General features: G+C 34.6%; 1 protein-coding gene across 2 annotated transcripts in view; it reads left to right on the plus strand.

Moving 5' to 3' along the window:
* Positions 1-2,189: 2,189 nt before the first annotated feature.
* Positions 2,190-17,399, plus strand: part of LOC121408962 (heat shock protein sti1 homolog) — a 31,081-nt gene continuing 15,871 nt past the window's right edge. Inside the window, exon 1 of one of the 2 annotated variants that reach the window (XM_041600705.1) lies at positions 2,190-2,558. In XM_041600705.1, the coding sequence (XP_041456639.1) occupies positions 2,523-2,558 (36 nt within the window). In that variant the 5' untranslated portion in view covers positions 2,190-2,522. The remainder of the gene's footprint in view (positions 2,559-17,399) is intronic. The other variant, XM_041600706.1, reaches the window with a different exon arrangement.

The raw sequence follows: 17,399 nt of genomic DNA on the forward strand, positions 1-17,399 counted from the left end.
AACAGTTGAAATTGGTAAATAGGGGAGACAAATTGGTAGTAAAGAAGAAAGAAAGAAAAACAAGTCAGAATAGGCAATTCAGCCCTTTTTTAGGGGATGCGCTTTGTAAAATGGTTTTCGTCGATAAATTGAACGGTCGATCGTGGACATGATGGAGTTAGAACATGTTATTAGCTTTATGATTGGACATGGTCCTGGGAAGATTTTCCTTGTGTGTGCTGAGTGTGTTATTTTCCATAGGCAACCAAATGATAAATGGCAGAAATTTAACCGAATTGAACGACATTTCGTGGGAAAAGCCTTTATTTTTTTTTTTTCTTATTTTTTTATTTTTTTTTTGGGGGGGGATAAAATTTAAGCTCCCAAACCAAAGGTTTTCCAAAGCTGATAATATTCTCCTATACTGGGGTATCATTATAGGCCTTCCTCTGCCTGGTGGGGGGGGGGGGGTAGTTTGTCGACACAAGGCCTCAGTGATATTAAGGCATATACGTTATGGAATGTTTCTAGAGTAGACAGATAGGCCTACAGGCATTCACCTATATGAAAATTATAAGGCCAAGTGACAGAAAAGGGGAGTGGGGAGGGGCATAAGGAGGCATGTTAAAGGTCAAGTCCACCTCAGAAAAAAAATTTGACTTGAATCAATAGAAAAAAATCAGACAAGCACAATGCTGAAAATTTCATCAAAATCGGATGTAAAATAAGAAAGTTATGACATTTCAAAGTTTCGCTTATTTTCAACAAAATAGTTATACGAACGAGCCAGTTACATCCAAATGAGAGAGTCGATGATGTCACTCACTCACTATTTCTTTTGTTTTTTTATTGTTTGAATTATACAATATGTCAATTTTTACGAATTTGACGATTAGGACCTCCTTGCCTGAAGCACAAAATGTTAAAATAATGGAATTCCACCTGTTCAGGGAGGAATGAAACTTCATTTCACATGACAATGACGAGAAAATAAAAATATTTCATATTTCATATAATAAAATACAAAAGAAATAGTGAGTGAGTGATGTCATCAACTCTCTCATTTGGATGCAACTGGCTCCTTCATATAACTATTTTGTTGAAAATAAGCGAAACTTTAAAATGCTATAACTTTCTTATTTTACATCCGATTTTGATGAAATTTTCAGTGTTATGCTTGTTGAATTTTTCTCTTTTTATTCAAATCAAGTTTTTGTTGGGGTGGACCTGTCCTTTAATGATGGGCCTCTTCAAATGAATTAAAAAAAAACCTCTTTTGGCGAGGCCGATATCAGGTATTTAAAGGGATGGTCCAGGCTGAAAGTATTTATAGCTTAACAAATAGAATAGAATTCACTGAGCAAAATGCTGAAAATTTCATCAAAATCGGATAAGAAATAACAAAGTCATTGAATTTTAAAGTATAGCAATATTTTGTGAAAACAATCGTCATGAATATTCATTAGGTTGGCTGATGACGCCACTTCCCCACTTGTTCTTTTGTATTTTATTATATGAAATTAGGTTTATTCAAAAATTTTCCTCTAATAACTATAAATATTGGATTGACAACGATTAAGTGCATTAGATATTTATTGCTGCAACTTATTTCATTATAAGGGAGACAAATTATTCACAAAAGTATGATAAAAATATAATTTTATGTAGTAACATAAGAAAACAAATAGTTTTTTTTTTTGGGGGGGGGGCACGTGCCCCCGTAGTTACAGCAATGTTCATAGCCATATTCATTTCTAAAAATATCACATGAATATCACGATATACACGCAGAAAGGGGTGAAAACTTTCCAGTATCTGCGTTATATAATTAGAATGGTATCATCATGAAGAAATAATAAGACTTATAGTGGTGCCACAGAATTAATGTTTGTTGTCTCACGAGTATGGCGCCAACTGAAGAATACCATTTTCGTATAAATTAGAAAATCGTCAATAGGATTTAACCAAGACCGCTCTTGAGATAAAAGAAGACGGTTCAAATCCAATTGAAGAAACAACTGAATGCATCCGAGTGTATCAGTTCATTATGTTTTGTTGGCAAACAACTATTGTCAAACTTCTTTCGTGACGTGAAGAAAGGAAAACCTTTTGACAAGAGCGAGATGTTCCGAAAGAGTTTTTTTATCGTGCGCTCTTTCTATAGAAGCTCGAGTCGCCTAATCGCAGACATTGTATGAACCTCCAATGCCAAAATGTTCATAAATTTATCATTCACACTAAACATCCTAATAACTGGATGTGATATAATTAATCAATGAAAATAGAATAAATAAAATTTTGATGTTGACAAGAATGTTTTGGCCTGGTTTTGGCCTACTTTTTAAAATGATATTTGAAAATCTTCCAGAGGGAGTTAATTCAGTCTGGAAGAGCGTGCTGAAGGCAATGATTCAAAATGGCGTCCTTATTGACGCTTCACAACGAAAATGCCCAGCAAGGCTAGCTAAGCTCGGTGTCGGATTTCTCGGATTTTGAATGCTTTTCTCGGACATCCATCAGTATGGAATACTATCAGGAATAAAATGGAGAAAATAAGAGACAGGAGGAAGAGGGGCAAGGTAAGATAATGATTTTTATACGTCCAACATGAAGTCGTTCTGTTTGTTCTTTTGAAACTGAGAGAGGCGGTAGCTATCTTTGCAACGGGCTGGCTTCGGGCTGTGAGAGGGGTAGCTCAGGCGCTGGTCGTCGGGTGTGTATCGCGTTCCGTTGCTTCCTGATTTATAGTTTCCCAAGATTGAGACAAATCAGAGTGTACGTGTCATGAGTTCTGATTCTGAGTCTCTAATCTAAGTAACCTTTTCACCTCGTACTTATCAGTTTCTTTAGCTCATAATTATAAATGTCAGATCAATGTCTGTTGTAATTGTTTGGCTTTTAACTTACATGATTGTAAGTTTACCTTTGAAGCCTTGTTTGACTGTATGGTAGTGGATCGTATTACCGAACACTTTTCATGAATTTGATCATATCAAACACATTATTCCAATAAAATTCACCAAACTTTCACCATAAATACACAAATACCTACAAAATATAAATATGCAGAAATTTTGCCGAAATTGTTTTTCATTTTTACGACATCAGCTTCCAATCGGACCCCTCTTCGCAAGTGAAAATTTTGGTCACTTGAAAAGGTATCGTATTACCGAACGTGTGTTTTCTATGGGAAAAGTTGGGAAAACAACAAAGTCACTGATGAGCTATTTTGACCATATTTTATTGTTTTGAGGATATAAAGACTTCGAAATTGTGTTTATGATAATTTTTCATAATTTTTCTATTTAAGTTGCCTTTGGGAGGAAGTTGCAAAGGTTTGAGCGTATTTGATTATTTTCTGATGCATATGATGCTCGCGTTCGGTAATACAAGGCCGGTCGGTAATACAATCACTCACTATACTACTACTAGGGGGTTGGGTGTCTGGACACTTATCGAAGCCTCCTCTTTTATCTTTGGATTAAACAAAAACAATGAATTGGAAAATTGTAATCAGCAAATTCAGCATATGTTCTCTATTATTGCCTAACACTTTGTAGACTTTATACTAAAATTGTAGAAAATCTTTTTCTTGCAAAATTTTCAAAATGGATGTTTGAAATTGATTGTGTGGATACATGTACGACCTGTCAAACACACAACAAAGTACAAATGTTGATCAAGACTCAAACTCTATTTCATTTTTTTTTACATACAATGTACGTGGCATTGTCACTTACATGTACTTAGCTGAGCTAGACTCTTACATGTACATGTACTTACAAGTTACATGTAGGCCTAGATCTGGGTCTATTCCACTCACACATTATACATGTACCGGTACAAGGTTATACTATTCTACTTTCTAGATCAAACATGTAAAATTTTAGATTCTAATGATTATAAAGTCAATATGTTACAGTAGGCCTACATGTAAGTCTGAAGGGGGGGGGGGGGTCCCCATTTCTGTGCACCTACATGTACATGTGTAACAACTTAGATTATTATTAATCATGATTTTTCTTTGATTTCAAGAAAATTTTCAGTTGATGATGTTCCTTGTATTATGAGTACCATACATGTATGTGTGCCAAAAATCTCATCAGAGTATAATTTTCTTGGAGAATATCTCAGCCAGTCATTTTCAGATTGAATAAAACAATGGTGCCCCATGTCTGCACACCCATTCACTTTACAAACAATTCAGGATATTTAAAAAAAAGGCTGCATTTTGAGGTCTTCACATGAAATGCTAAAAAAAAATTGTTTTTCCACCATTTTTAGTTGGATTTTTTAATGAACATCTTTCTATGTTTAAATGGGATGTGCATGTCTCATATTTAAAGAGAAATGCCAGTACATGTAGTTGCAGTAAACACTGATTTCATGAGAAAGTCTGTAAAACCAGGCTTAATTGTCAGCATATCATCGAGGATCTAGATCTGGTACAGTTACATAAACTGAACTTTGTGAAATCTTAAAATCTACGCTGAAAAACATTCACACTGAAGATCACCAACACATGGGACAGTGTATTATTATTGCTGGAATAAAGACCCTACGGAAGTGACCGAATCTACGCTTATTTTGCTTATTTCTCAGTAATTACACAATTTCTTCCAGAATCCTTTGGCACATATTTTTTATTCATACAAACTGACACTTGGGTGGTCATTATATTAGATTCTGTAAAAAGTCATTTTGAGATCGTTACCAAAACTGGAATTCATCTTTAACCTTTAATGTTCATGTAGGTGCTGATGGATATTTTGAAGGGAAAATTCCTTGAATTAAAAACTTGAGCACTGTAATCGGATGCAGTCTTGCAGAAGCCTTGATCACATACATGTAGGGGAAAAATTGTTGAATTAACACACTTGTGTATTTGCTACATGTGTGCTAAGCCTAGTTATTAACCAAATTTACCATTCATAATGGAAGGAATGTATTGTAATTTTGATGATTAAAATAGGCCTGCTGTATTCTAAATATTCTTATTTTGTGCTAATAATTTGCAAAAGAATATACATGTAGTGACTGAACGAAACCTGACAGATATCTCCCAATTGTACAATGTATGTATTGCAAGGCAAAAATATGATAATGGCACTTTGATGATTTGATCTTACATGTACATAGTACAGTATGTATATGTTGTCTGTGATATATATTTTTTTAAAATCAAATTTTTGTGTTATGAACCTACATGTAAATAAATTCTGCCTTGAAAATCACTGAACTTGGCCTACATGTGCATGTTCATGTTAATATTCCAATGTATTTTTGATTGATGCAAGGCTTTAAAGTTTTCAATTAATGTAAAATTCACAAAGTATTTCCGGGGTATACTTTCCAATATCTTCAATTTGCGACATGCAGATACATGTACAATGTAGTACCAGTAGTTAAATTTTCTACAATGTAGTTTGTTGGGAGTAGGGATGGTGAGGGATCATTTGGGCAGTGATTTAGTTGAGTTGCTACAATGTCCTGTAATGTGCAATTAATTTTTATAAATAATAAATAATCCCAGTATTAAAAGCAAAGCATTAAAGATAAAATACATGTATATTTCTACATGTAGCTGCAAATTATTTTTTGCACATTACTCATGATGAATATGACCCGTGAAAATTGTCAGCCATCTTCCTTTAAAAACTGTCAGAAGTTCACATGACAGTCTTAAAAAGGAAATACTAGCAAGTAAAATGTTGTTTAAAGTGTATCATGTGCAATTTTGCACCTCTGAATATTTGTTAAAGCTCACCTTCCCTCTGATATTCAATCAAGAAATTCCAAGACTTGAACTCAAGCTGGGAACTGAAGAAGGACAAAGGATTATGTTTGTTTTGGCTACCTTGAACTGTTCTGTGGGTGATTTAAGTTTCTGTAATAATGAGTCATTGCAACCAATTGTGCTACTTGTAGGTGTTTATGTATGCCACTTTAATTGTATTATTGATGCTGTGATGGTGGAGTGTAATATGGTCATCATGCATCAATCAACAGTTGAAAATGTATTACATGTTGTGTAGATTCTACATTTTTTCTACATTCTATTCACAAAATGTGTCTAAAAATTTCTTCTATCTATCTATCTATCTACATGTATCTATCTATCTATCTATCTATCTGTCTATCTATCCATCTTTCTTTAAAGATATATAATATGGTCATCATGCATCAATCAACAGTTGAAAATGTATTACATGTTGTGTAGATTCTACATTTTTTCTACATTCTATTCACAAAATGTGTCTAAAAATTTCTTCTATCTATCTATCTATCTATCTACATCTATCTATCTATCTATCATCTATCTATCTATCTATCATCTACCTATCTATCTATCTATCTATCTTTAAAGCAGAAGCAGTAGTATTAGTATGTTTCTTTTATGTATTTACAATTATTATTTTTTGTGTGTTGGGGGTGGGGGTGCTTAAAGGTAAATGCTAGTTTTGGTAACGATATCAAAATGAGTTCGTACAGAATCCAATGAAATGACCACGAAAGTGTCTGTTTGTATAAATGAAACGCATTTGCCAAAGGATTCTGGAAGAAATTGTGTAATTGCTGAGAAATCAGCAAATAAGCACAGGATTCGGTTAGGGCGTCGGGCCCGACGCTCTAAGCAATAATTATACATTGTCCCATGTGCGCTTATCTGTGTTGGGGATCTTCGATGTGAACATTTTTCAGCGTAGATTTCAAGATATCACAAAGTTCAGTTAATGTAACTGTACCAGATCTACATGTACATGTAGGTCCTCGATGATACAAAAAATATAGTGACAATTAAGTCTTGTTTTACAGACTTTCTCATGAAATCAGTGTTTACTGCAACTACTGGAATTTCTCTTTAATGATGATGATATGCACTATTTTGTCAGTAAAAGTCTCTCTCTAACAATTCCCTGAATGTAAATTAGACTTGACTGGATTTACATGTACATGTACCTGAACACTTGCCAATCTTAGGTATGTGTGGGGAACATGGTAGCATTCCTAGCTTCTGAGCTTGACTGTACAAAAGGTGGTATGGGCTTTAGATAACATAAGATAAGACAGATCAAATGTTTGCCTTGAATGCATCAATATTTTGGTAGGCATCAACTGTGTCTGGAAGAATTGTGCAACAAAGTACAAAGTCTGACTCTCAGTGTTTACTGTTCATGTTACTCGTATTGGCTATAATAGTTCATTTGAAGACTGAAGAGTCATGCTCTCATCACACACAATCAAACATGTATACCTAGATTTCAATGTTGTCGTTGGAAATCTTAGAAAATTTACTAATGAGTTAACATTACATGTAAATGGCAAAATCTCTGATCAAAAAGATTGTTTGAAAATAAAAAAGCAAAGCAATGAGTAGCAACTACATGTACTGTATATACATGTACCCTGTTTAATCAGCGACATACAGTGTACATGTACAAAATAAGATCAGCATAAAGAAACTGTGAGGAAAATAATTTGTGGTAAAAGTTGAATATACATGTATAAGTTTTGTTACAGTATACACATCCATGTATCATTACATGCACATGTACATTTATTGTAGGTCTTAGCCTGTACCGTATACTGCAGTCACATGACCAGTGGTGCTGTTTTTCTATATTTTTTTAAAAAGAAAGTTGATTTTGTGATAGTGTCGACCCTATTGTAGACAAGAACCGTCCATGATATCACATCCTTGATAGACAAAATATAGCCAATTGTTGGATTACTTGAACTTTATTATTATGGGGAAAACGATGGTTTTATTATCACGTACAGGGTGATTGATTATACCAACCTCATAGCCTGTCATTTTGAACAAAAAAAGATGAGAAAGGAATGCTGGAACAAAGAAAATAAGAACCAGATGCATATGGAAGAATACAGGTACATTTTATGTACGGTACATGTACTGTTATCTACAGTACATGTGCATGTACATAGAATATCTAGAATGTGATACCATTAAAGGGGAAGTTCACCCTGACAAAAAGTTTATTGTAAAAATAGCAGAAAAAATAATAAAAAATATTGCCGAAGGTTTGAGAAAAATTCATCAAATAATTAAAAAGTTATTAGAATTTCAATTATTTGATTTGTGACATCATATGCGAGCAGCATTCCTACATAGCGAATGGTAAAAAATCAATGAAATGTCATTTTCTCAGAAAATTGAAAATGGTTTTCACTGTAACTTTTGTATATCAATAGACAAATCATTTCACACCCGATCATGAAAAGAAAACAAAATTAAGTCATCAGGAACCATACAAAATTTGAAAATTATACATTTTATAATATATAACACATGGGGCAGCTGCTCGTTTATGACGTCACAAATCCAAAATTTTGAACTCTAATAACTTTCTTACTCTTTAACGGATTTTCCTCAAACCTTCACCAATATTTTTTACTATTTTTTCTGCTATTTTTACAACAAAGTTTTCTTCAGGGTGAACTTCCCCTTTAATAGCTCTATGGTGATACTGTATATTTTTTTATACCTATACTTTTTGTCTCACCTGCGAAGCAAAGTGAGACTATAGGCGCCGCTTTTCCGACGGCGGCGGCGTCAACATCAAATCTTAACCTGAGGTTAAGTTTTTGAAATGACGTCATAACTTAGAAAGTATATAGACCTAGTTAATAAAACTTGGCCATAAGGTTAATCAAGTATTACTGAATATCCTACTAGAGTTTCATGTCACATGACCAAGGTCAAAGGTCATTTAGGGTCAATGAACTTAGACCATGTTGGAGGAATCAACATCGAAATCTTAACCTGAGGTTAAGTTTTTGAAATGTCATCATAACTTAGAAAATATATGGACCTAGTTCATGAAACTTGGACATAAGGTTAATCAAGTATCGCTGAACATTCTGCATGAGTTTCACGTCACATGACCAAGGTCAAAGGTCATTTAGGGTCAATGAACTTTGGCCGAATTGGGGATATCTGTTGAATTCCCATCATAACTTTGAAAGTTTATGGATCTGATTCATGAAACTTGGACACAATAGTAATCAAGCATCACTGAAAATTTTGTGCAAGTTTCAGGTCTCATGATTAAGGTCAAAGGTCATTTAGGGTCAATGAACTTTTGCCGAATCGGGGTTATCTGTTGAATTACCATCATAACTTTAAAAGTTTATTGGTCTAGTTCATTAAACTTGGACATTAGAGTAATCAAGTATCACTGAACATCCTGTGCGCGTTTCAGGTCACATGACCAAGGTCAAAGGTCAATGAACTTTGGCCGAATTGGGTGTATCTGTTGAATTACCATCATAACTTTGAAAGTTTATGGATCTGATTCATGAAACTTGTACATAAGAGTAATCAAGTATCACTGAACATCCTACTAGAGTTTCATGTCACATGACCAAGGTCAAAGGTCATTTAGGGTCAATGAACTTAGACCATGTTGGAGGAATCAACATCGAAATCTTAACCTGAGGTTAAGTTTTTGAAATGTCATCATAACTTAGAAAATATATGGACCTAGTTCATGAAACTTGGACATAAGGTTAATCAAGTATCGCTGAATATTCTGCATGAGTTTCACGTCACATGACCAAGGTCAAAGGTCATTTAGGGTCAATGAACTTTGGCCGAATTGGGGATATCTGTTGAATTCCCATCATAACTTTGAAAGTTTATGGATCTGATTCATGAAACTTGGACATAATAGTAATCAAGCATCACTGAAAATTTTGTGCGAGTTTCAGGTCACATGATCAAGGTCAAAGGTCATGTAAGGTCAATAAACTTTGGCCATGTTGGGGTTTTTTGTTGAATAACCATCATATCTCTGTAAGTTTATTGGTCTAGTTCATAACAAGTGGACATAAGAGTAACCATGTATCACTGAACATCTTGTGCGAGTTAGAGTAGTATTCAAAGTCAGCACTGCTGCTATATTGAACCGCGTGATGCAGGTGAGACGGCCAGAGGCATTCCACTTGTTATTGAATTATTGTTTCTTTTTGTCTTTAAATTGAGGTGCTCCGGAATGATATCATTTATGGACTGTAGATGTACAAAATATCCCTGAGGGTACACCTGTACATCTCTAGGTTTAAAAGTTGTGAATGTTGAATTTTATTATTGTAGTACATGTATGTCTCAGTAGCCATACAGTGTACAGTATAAAGCAAAATAGAATATTTTCACAAACTACATGTACATGTAGGAGTATTGGAGATTGTCATGTTCTTTTTTTCATTGACTTTCACCTTAAAATAATGATGTTGATGACTTGAGATACACTGTACAATGCATGATGTTTAGATATTGTTTACCTACTAAAATCCTTTTGACTTGAATTTTGGAGATTATTATTTTGTTAAAACATGGTCGGTCCATGGTTAAAATAAGTAATCACCAAGAGTTACTGGTAAAGGGTTCCTGTGCATGAGGCAGTGAACCACGTTGGGATCACTGCAACCCAAAATTGACAAAGACAATTTTTCTGTGTGCTGAGGAGCGAGAGTAAAAGTATGTGTGGACATTTACGCCCAATGTGAGAGATTTCTTCAATGAATTGAGCGATGATGATTATAATGGATGTGGAAGTTTTAACCTCAATTGCAAGTTCATCCAATATAACTTCTTAAGTCCCTAAACCTGTATGATACAAGATGTTTACAATCAGTGCTGACACTTCCGTGAGAGCTTGTCCATTTGAGAAATAGTACCCATTTTCTTTGCTGAAAAAATGTACTGAGTGACACCCAGAGACAATAAAATACCCCTTCCATTCACATTTATCCTTTCTGGTTTTCAGCTGGTTATTGTTTCATCACTCAGAGCGAGAAAAAATTAATGTTTGGTCTCATAATTTTGCGGTTATTGCCATTCCGTGTTCCGTGAAGTTCATCCTTGTCATATCGCTTGGTAATATTAAGAATGACAGAGTGTGCCAGTGCATGTTACATGAAATATCAATCAAAGACCAATCCAGCTGCCAGGTTGTATTTCATGTACATGTACATCTGGAGAAATCCCCCAGATCTTGGAATTCATTGACGTTTTGTCACTTTCTCAGTCACAAGCAGGTCTGGTTACAAGTTCTTGTGCAAGTAAAATAGTACATAACAATTTATCTGAGAAGATATTTCAGCATTGATGGCACATTGGATTTGATTACATGCAAAGTTACATGCACCCTAGTACATTATTTATGAAACATTTGTGCATGTGTCTGGTTTTTGTTATTGTTACAAGTAGAATAGGGGATGAAATATCCACATTTATTGCATACATGTATGTACAACAATCATTTACACTGTACAAGTGCATACCGTATGTGTTATACCCCAAGTGATTATGTGGTCCAGTGAATGTTAACTCATTTGGAATTTGGAATTATACATGCGACTGACGTTCATTGTTTTGGGAGGGGAAATCTTGTTTGGATGAAAGAGTGTATACAGAAATCAATATTGGCTTTGGAGATGTGGTTCGTGATGTCATTACACTGGACTGTAGTTAAAATTGAGTATGCAATGATGCGTACATACATGTACATGTATGAATGGCACATGAAGGCTATGTACATGTATATGAATACAGCATATAGGTTATGTAAATTTTGTGTGCAAGACCACAATTGATATGTGGTAAAAATATTTTCATTTACTTGGCAACAAAGTTTTACTGTTTATATTTTTGAATGACTACCAGTTTCCGATACACATCTTTACTTGTAGTTGTAGTGTACATCCATTTAATATTCAGTAATTTTAGTCTTTTATGGAATTTTAGCTACATATAAGAAAAAAAAGTATTTTATTACACAAGAAAAAAAATTGTTTGAAAGTTGTGTACTGTACTAGTACTTTATTACCCAAGACTCATTTTTTGACCAGATGTTGTTATTTATTTTTTGGTTTTCATTTTGTAATCAAGATTTTTTCATTGGATTTGTGATAAAAAAATCTACATAAAATTACTGAATGTACAATGCCTCAAGACAAGTATTTCTACAATCAAGGTACATGTACATGTATATTCAAACCTGCACAACTACAAGAACAGTAGGACCACCTACATGTATGTATAATTTAAAGACAAAAAACTTGCATTTCTTTGTATTTAAGCATTTAGATTCCAGTATTTTCTTTCCTATTTTTATTGATAACCAAATGTCCGAACATAAACCAAGTTGATCCTTAACTATCCATGTACATGTACATTTGTAGGCCTCTGACCCATTGCTGTAGTGTCACATTAAATGACAATTTGAATACATTGTAAATGCAAATTTATAGAGATTCACCCTTCTGATGTGGTTGACATTGACAATTGACAAATAAAAAAACAACTTGCTATTCATTTAAACATTTAAACTTTTCTTTATACTTTTATTTTATTCCAAACATGAACCTGCTCATGTTGCAAAGTACACACTTGAGGTATGGTTTGATTCTAAGTTAATGAAACATCAAGTTCTGGTTTTTCCATTGCCTTTCAATTTCTTGGTGATAATGACATTGCAGTCTGGTTGCTCAAGATGTCAAAATCATTCCACTAATTCAATCTCCATTTCCAGTGTCATGAACATCTTGATACTTTCAAGAAAGATCTTTTTATCTTTTGCCAAACAGTGCAGATGGCATTTTGAAACACCCAGGGACCTGACTTCATTATTAAAGCTAATTGCATTCATTGCCTATCTCTGTGTAATGACAAATTGGCCCAAATCCTCTGGGGTAAGATTATGGAAGAAACAGCAGAGAACCCCACGCGTGGGCTTCATGCAAGTTTAATGCGATAGAGGAGCATGGAGACGCATAAATTATAAATATTTTGTACCTGTCGAGCAGAAGTCCATGGAGGGGTTTCTTTCAAAAACTGTTCACACTTAGCAAGTTTAATTGTTTAAATTGCAAAGAGATGACTTTTCAACCAGATAACTATAAAGGGGTGTAAGGGTTATTGAAAGTGGAACAGTATTCATGTGATACCGTTCCCGATTTCATCCAATCAGGAGCTGGTGGTAAGATCTGCTAGGTTCTATAGTAGGTCCATGGTTTAGCTTAATCTTACCCCTTGGATATATTACTGTGGGGGCTTTTATTTTCTGTAATTGCCAAATGTCAGCACATTTAATACCAACATGGAAAAAAATGTGAACAATATTTGACCTACCAAATTTCTGGGGTCAATTAATAGCTTGCTTTTGTATCAGATAATCGGACTACATTTTACTAAAGTAGGCTAGTGTGGCAAATAGTACTGTAGGATCCGGGTGTGGTAAAAAGTTGGGTCAGCTGACTTCTTGCAGTGGTACAATAAGAGCTTTACATTTATAGTCTGACACCAAACCTGGTTTAATAAGGAAAGTGGAGCCAATCACTTAAGTTGAAAGTTCATATTAAATACATGTAGGTTTTGTGTGGCAAAACCCATCAGTATTCATTAGCTGTGCAGTAAGCTGGGGTGGGGCTGTCTGAAACCCCAAAAGATAGTATGGGATTGAGGATAGTCCAGGGTTAAGGATATTTACAGGGATAAGATACCTTAGTGTGAAAAGCATATTTTAGGTTAGCAAGTAATCCTGCTTTGCTCTTAGCTCCTTGCTGATTTAGTTACCCAAATTTTCTTGTAGCTTCACATTATCCCAAAGTTTTTTTTTGTAAGTAGATTAATGAATGTGAAAAAGACTTCATTGAGTGTTGGTGGAAGGTGTTAGGCTGATATCTTTGCCATTAATCTTAAAGAAGTTTGTTATATTAGGTATTCAAGTTTAAAAGCGCTGTAAAACTAGGAAACCATGAATTATTAAATTCCTATTTACACGTGTAAGAGCATTTTCTGCTCAGAGAATCCCAAAGGTGCTTTTAAAGAATATCAAATTCATTAATTATTTTATTGTTGGTAATAAGTGTGATATTTGTCATGTACATGCATGGGCTATGGATGGATTAGAAATACTGACCCAATGCAGATGTGGAGAAGGTTAGTTTTGTCCATGCAAGACTGATACATGTAGCTTTAAATACTAGTACATGTGTAGCTTTGTTGACTTTCAATGCGAAATTTATATGAACTTCTCATTAAATACTTTATGCATGGAGATACATGTACCTCCCCCAAACTCCTTGCTTTATTTATAATGTCCTGTAAGGAGCACATTCCTCTTGTGGGCAGCTGTACTTCTTTTCAAGAGAGAGCATTGCATTCATGTACATGTAAAAAGAAATTCTTATGTCAGACTATTATACATGTACATGTATGTGTCTGATAGTCGTATGAAAATATTGTGTGGTTGGCATATTGTATAAAAAAAGAAAGTTCAAGCCAAATTTGTTACTCTGAAAGAAAAGTTTCCATGTTTCATTTGGCACCAATGAAGCTTGCCCTAACAGTTTTCATTCCCAAGATCATTAGGGCATCCCTCCCTCTGGTTCCTATTTCCACCCAAGTCCTTCATTTCAAATCAACACCCTTGCTAATCCTTCTATTCAATAACTCCTTTGTGTGCTCCTCAACTGACAAACGATTGACGCTCCCTATCCATGGCTCTGTATTTGACCTTTGACACACAGCGTGTAACCCTTTCAATTGTCACTCCCAGGACTGAATATCATTTGAGGTGACACACTTTATTTCTCAGATAATTGGCATGGGCCTGAAGTCAAGGCACTCTTAATTTTTTAATCCCTTAAAAAATGATGGTACTAATTGCAGGGTCGGCAAAATGAATATGGTTTCTTTCATGGGTCATATGAAAGGAATTTGTTTGTAGTCACACATTTGGCATAATACCTGATTCACGATTGCCAGCACTAAATAATTCATGTGGGACCAAGCATTTGACATGGCACTGGGAAGGCGTACAATATCGGTAGACAGTGAGTAAACAAAATGATGATGAGGTTTCAGAGTGTTTGTTAAAGAGTCATTCATGTAAGACCATTTGGAGATGGTTATCAGAGTCAGCATTCCAAAGTTGGAAATACTTGCCAAGTAAACAAATACATATAGGTGGTAGTGAATATGAAGGGAAAGGCTAATAATTTGCAAAGAAATATAATTGTGATTGTTAGATTTAAGCTCAGCCCAAATATTCAAACATAAATATCTGTAGTTTTTACTGTTTTTTATTTAACTGTTTTCAAAATGTAAATTTGATAGGGTCTGCATGTCATTTGTTGATTATTTATGAATTTAAAAGGTTATTTCAATAAGAGAATTATTTTTCATATATTAAATATTAAGGTATAATTTGGTGACCAAGTGCAAAACTATTAAGTCAAAATGTAATCACAAACAGAGATGTAAACTGTAAAGAAAGTTGTGTCATTTCAAAGTTTTGTTCAATTTTCGCAAATTTTGTGTTTGTAAAAAACAGTTATATGAAAATGAGAGTCAATGGTGTCACTAATTCTTTTGTGTTTTAAATAATTAAATATTTTATTTCTTGCTGATTTGACAATTAAGGAAAATATTTATTGAATCACTATATAGGTTTCAACAATGGAAATTCCACATTTTCAGGGATAAGAAGTTAAAAATTCACATTGAAATTTGAATATTTCATATCATAAAATACAAGATGAATAGTGAGAGAGACATTATTGGGTTTCTTGGAATGTCCTACATTTGCATACTGATTGGAATGTGGAAAATAAACTGTTTTGTGATATTTTAAAGTGTCATATCTTTCTTATTTTACATTTTATTTTGATGAAATTTTCAGTGTTAAGCTTGTTTGACTTTCCTCTTTTGTTCAAGTCAATGGACTTGCTTTTAAGGAATTGATCTTCTTGCAAGCTTTAAGCTAATTGTAGAAAACTAGAAAGCTTTTGGTGGTGATTTTTTTTACCTGATTGCTAAGAAAGCATGAATGCTTGTAAGCAAGCAACCAGAGGATCAACGGCTTAAAGTCCCCTCCGAAGGACCTGGTACTGATGATCAATGCCTTACCAAAGGGCACTAGCGCACCAAGCGGGAATCGAACCCGGGTCACCGGAATACGAATCCCCGCTCTACCGACTGAGCTATCGCGCCTCCCTTTCTTTCGGATCTTGAATTTTCCTACATTCTCTCTACAAAGATGTTGCAGATGTTCTTATGAAAAGACATTTATTTTGCTATTTTTCACATTTTAGATGACAGATGTTTTTGCCCCTCCCCTGTTTTTTTTTTAATCAGGATACTGTATGTATAATGTACATGTATGCTTGTATACACAGAGTGTACTATGAAGTACCGTACAAGAAGCCGAGTGATAACCCTAATGTGTGCATGGGTGAAATATGTCAAATGTTTTCCTGAATTATGTGGGATTCCAACAAGTTTTTTTCAAATTACAGCATTTAGTCATTTGAAACTAATACATCTCATTAGGCTATTCTATGGCTGCTACATTGCATGCATGAAGGCTTGAAATGAACAGTACTGAATAGGCTATTCTGCCTGAATTATTGTCAGTCTTAAACTACATGTATATTGCATACAGGTGTACAGATCTTGTACTGGTACTTGAGAATAGAAATGTGTGCAATGGGTTATGCCATTTTTTTGTATTACTATGTTAATTATTAATAACCTTCAATAGAAACAAAATGATTTAAATTTTAGCTTAGCTACACATGTACATGTACATGTACATGTAGGACTCAGAAATATGTGTTGGGGAAGGAGGAGGGAGTGGTAATCATGAAATGAGGGGCTACATTTATTTTTATGTGTACATGTATGTGTATCCAAATGTTACCATTGTACTATTGCTTCTCAGCCAATAAAAATCAAGGAAAATCGTCAAATATGACTATTTAGGCCTATAGGATAAAAATGTTAATTAAATGTCCCAGCCAGAGCTGAATTAATGCAAGGCTGTCCAAGGCCATATTGTATGTCCAACTGTTTGGCTTCAATGCCTCCTGCACTGGCCTTGGACATTGTTAGTACCATTTCCCCCTTATACCCTTTTCATAAACCTGTCCTCCAATTAGCCGCCTAAGAGTAATGCGGATAATTCAGCAAAAATTGCGTTCATAAACTCCGAAAATAAGCCGCATTATTTTTACGACCGCCCGTCCTGAAAAAGGCGGATAATCGCCATGACAACTGGACACGCCCCCTCCGATGCGGTTGTGTTGGAAAAGGGTGACCTTGTGACCGCACCATGGCAATTATCCGCATTATTTGGAAATGCGTTCATAAACTCAAAATCTTATCCCGATGCTGCTATTATGCGGATAATAGCAGCATCAGAGTAATGCGGATAACTCTTGTCCTCCTCCAATTTTACGACCAAATTATGCTGCTATTAGCCGCCTAATTCATTTTAATTGAGTTTATGAAAGGGGTATTAGATTTACCCATTTTTATAGCCTAAAAATGTGCCCTTCTGAAAGGTTGCATTGCCTTTTAAAATTTGATATTTAAGGGCTGCAACTTTTAT

Source organism: Lytechinus variegatus, chromosome 2, assembly GCF_018143015.1.
Source record: "Lytechinus variegatus isolate NC3 chromosome 2, Lvar_3.0, whole genome shotgun sequence".
Lineage (NCBI taxonomy): Eukaryota > Metazoa > Echinodermata > Echinoidea > Temnopleuroida > Toxopneustidae > Lytechinus > Lytechinus variegatus.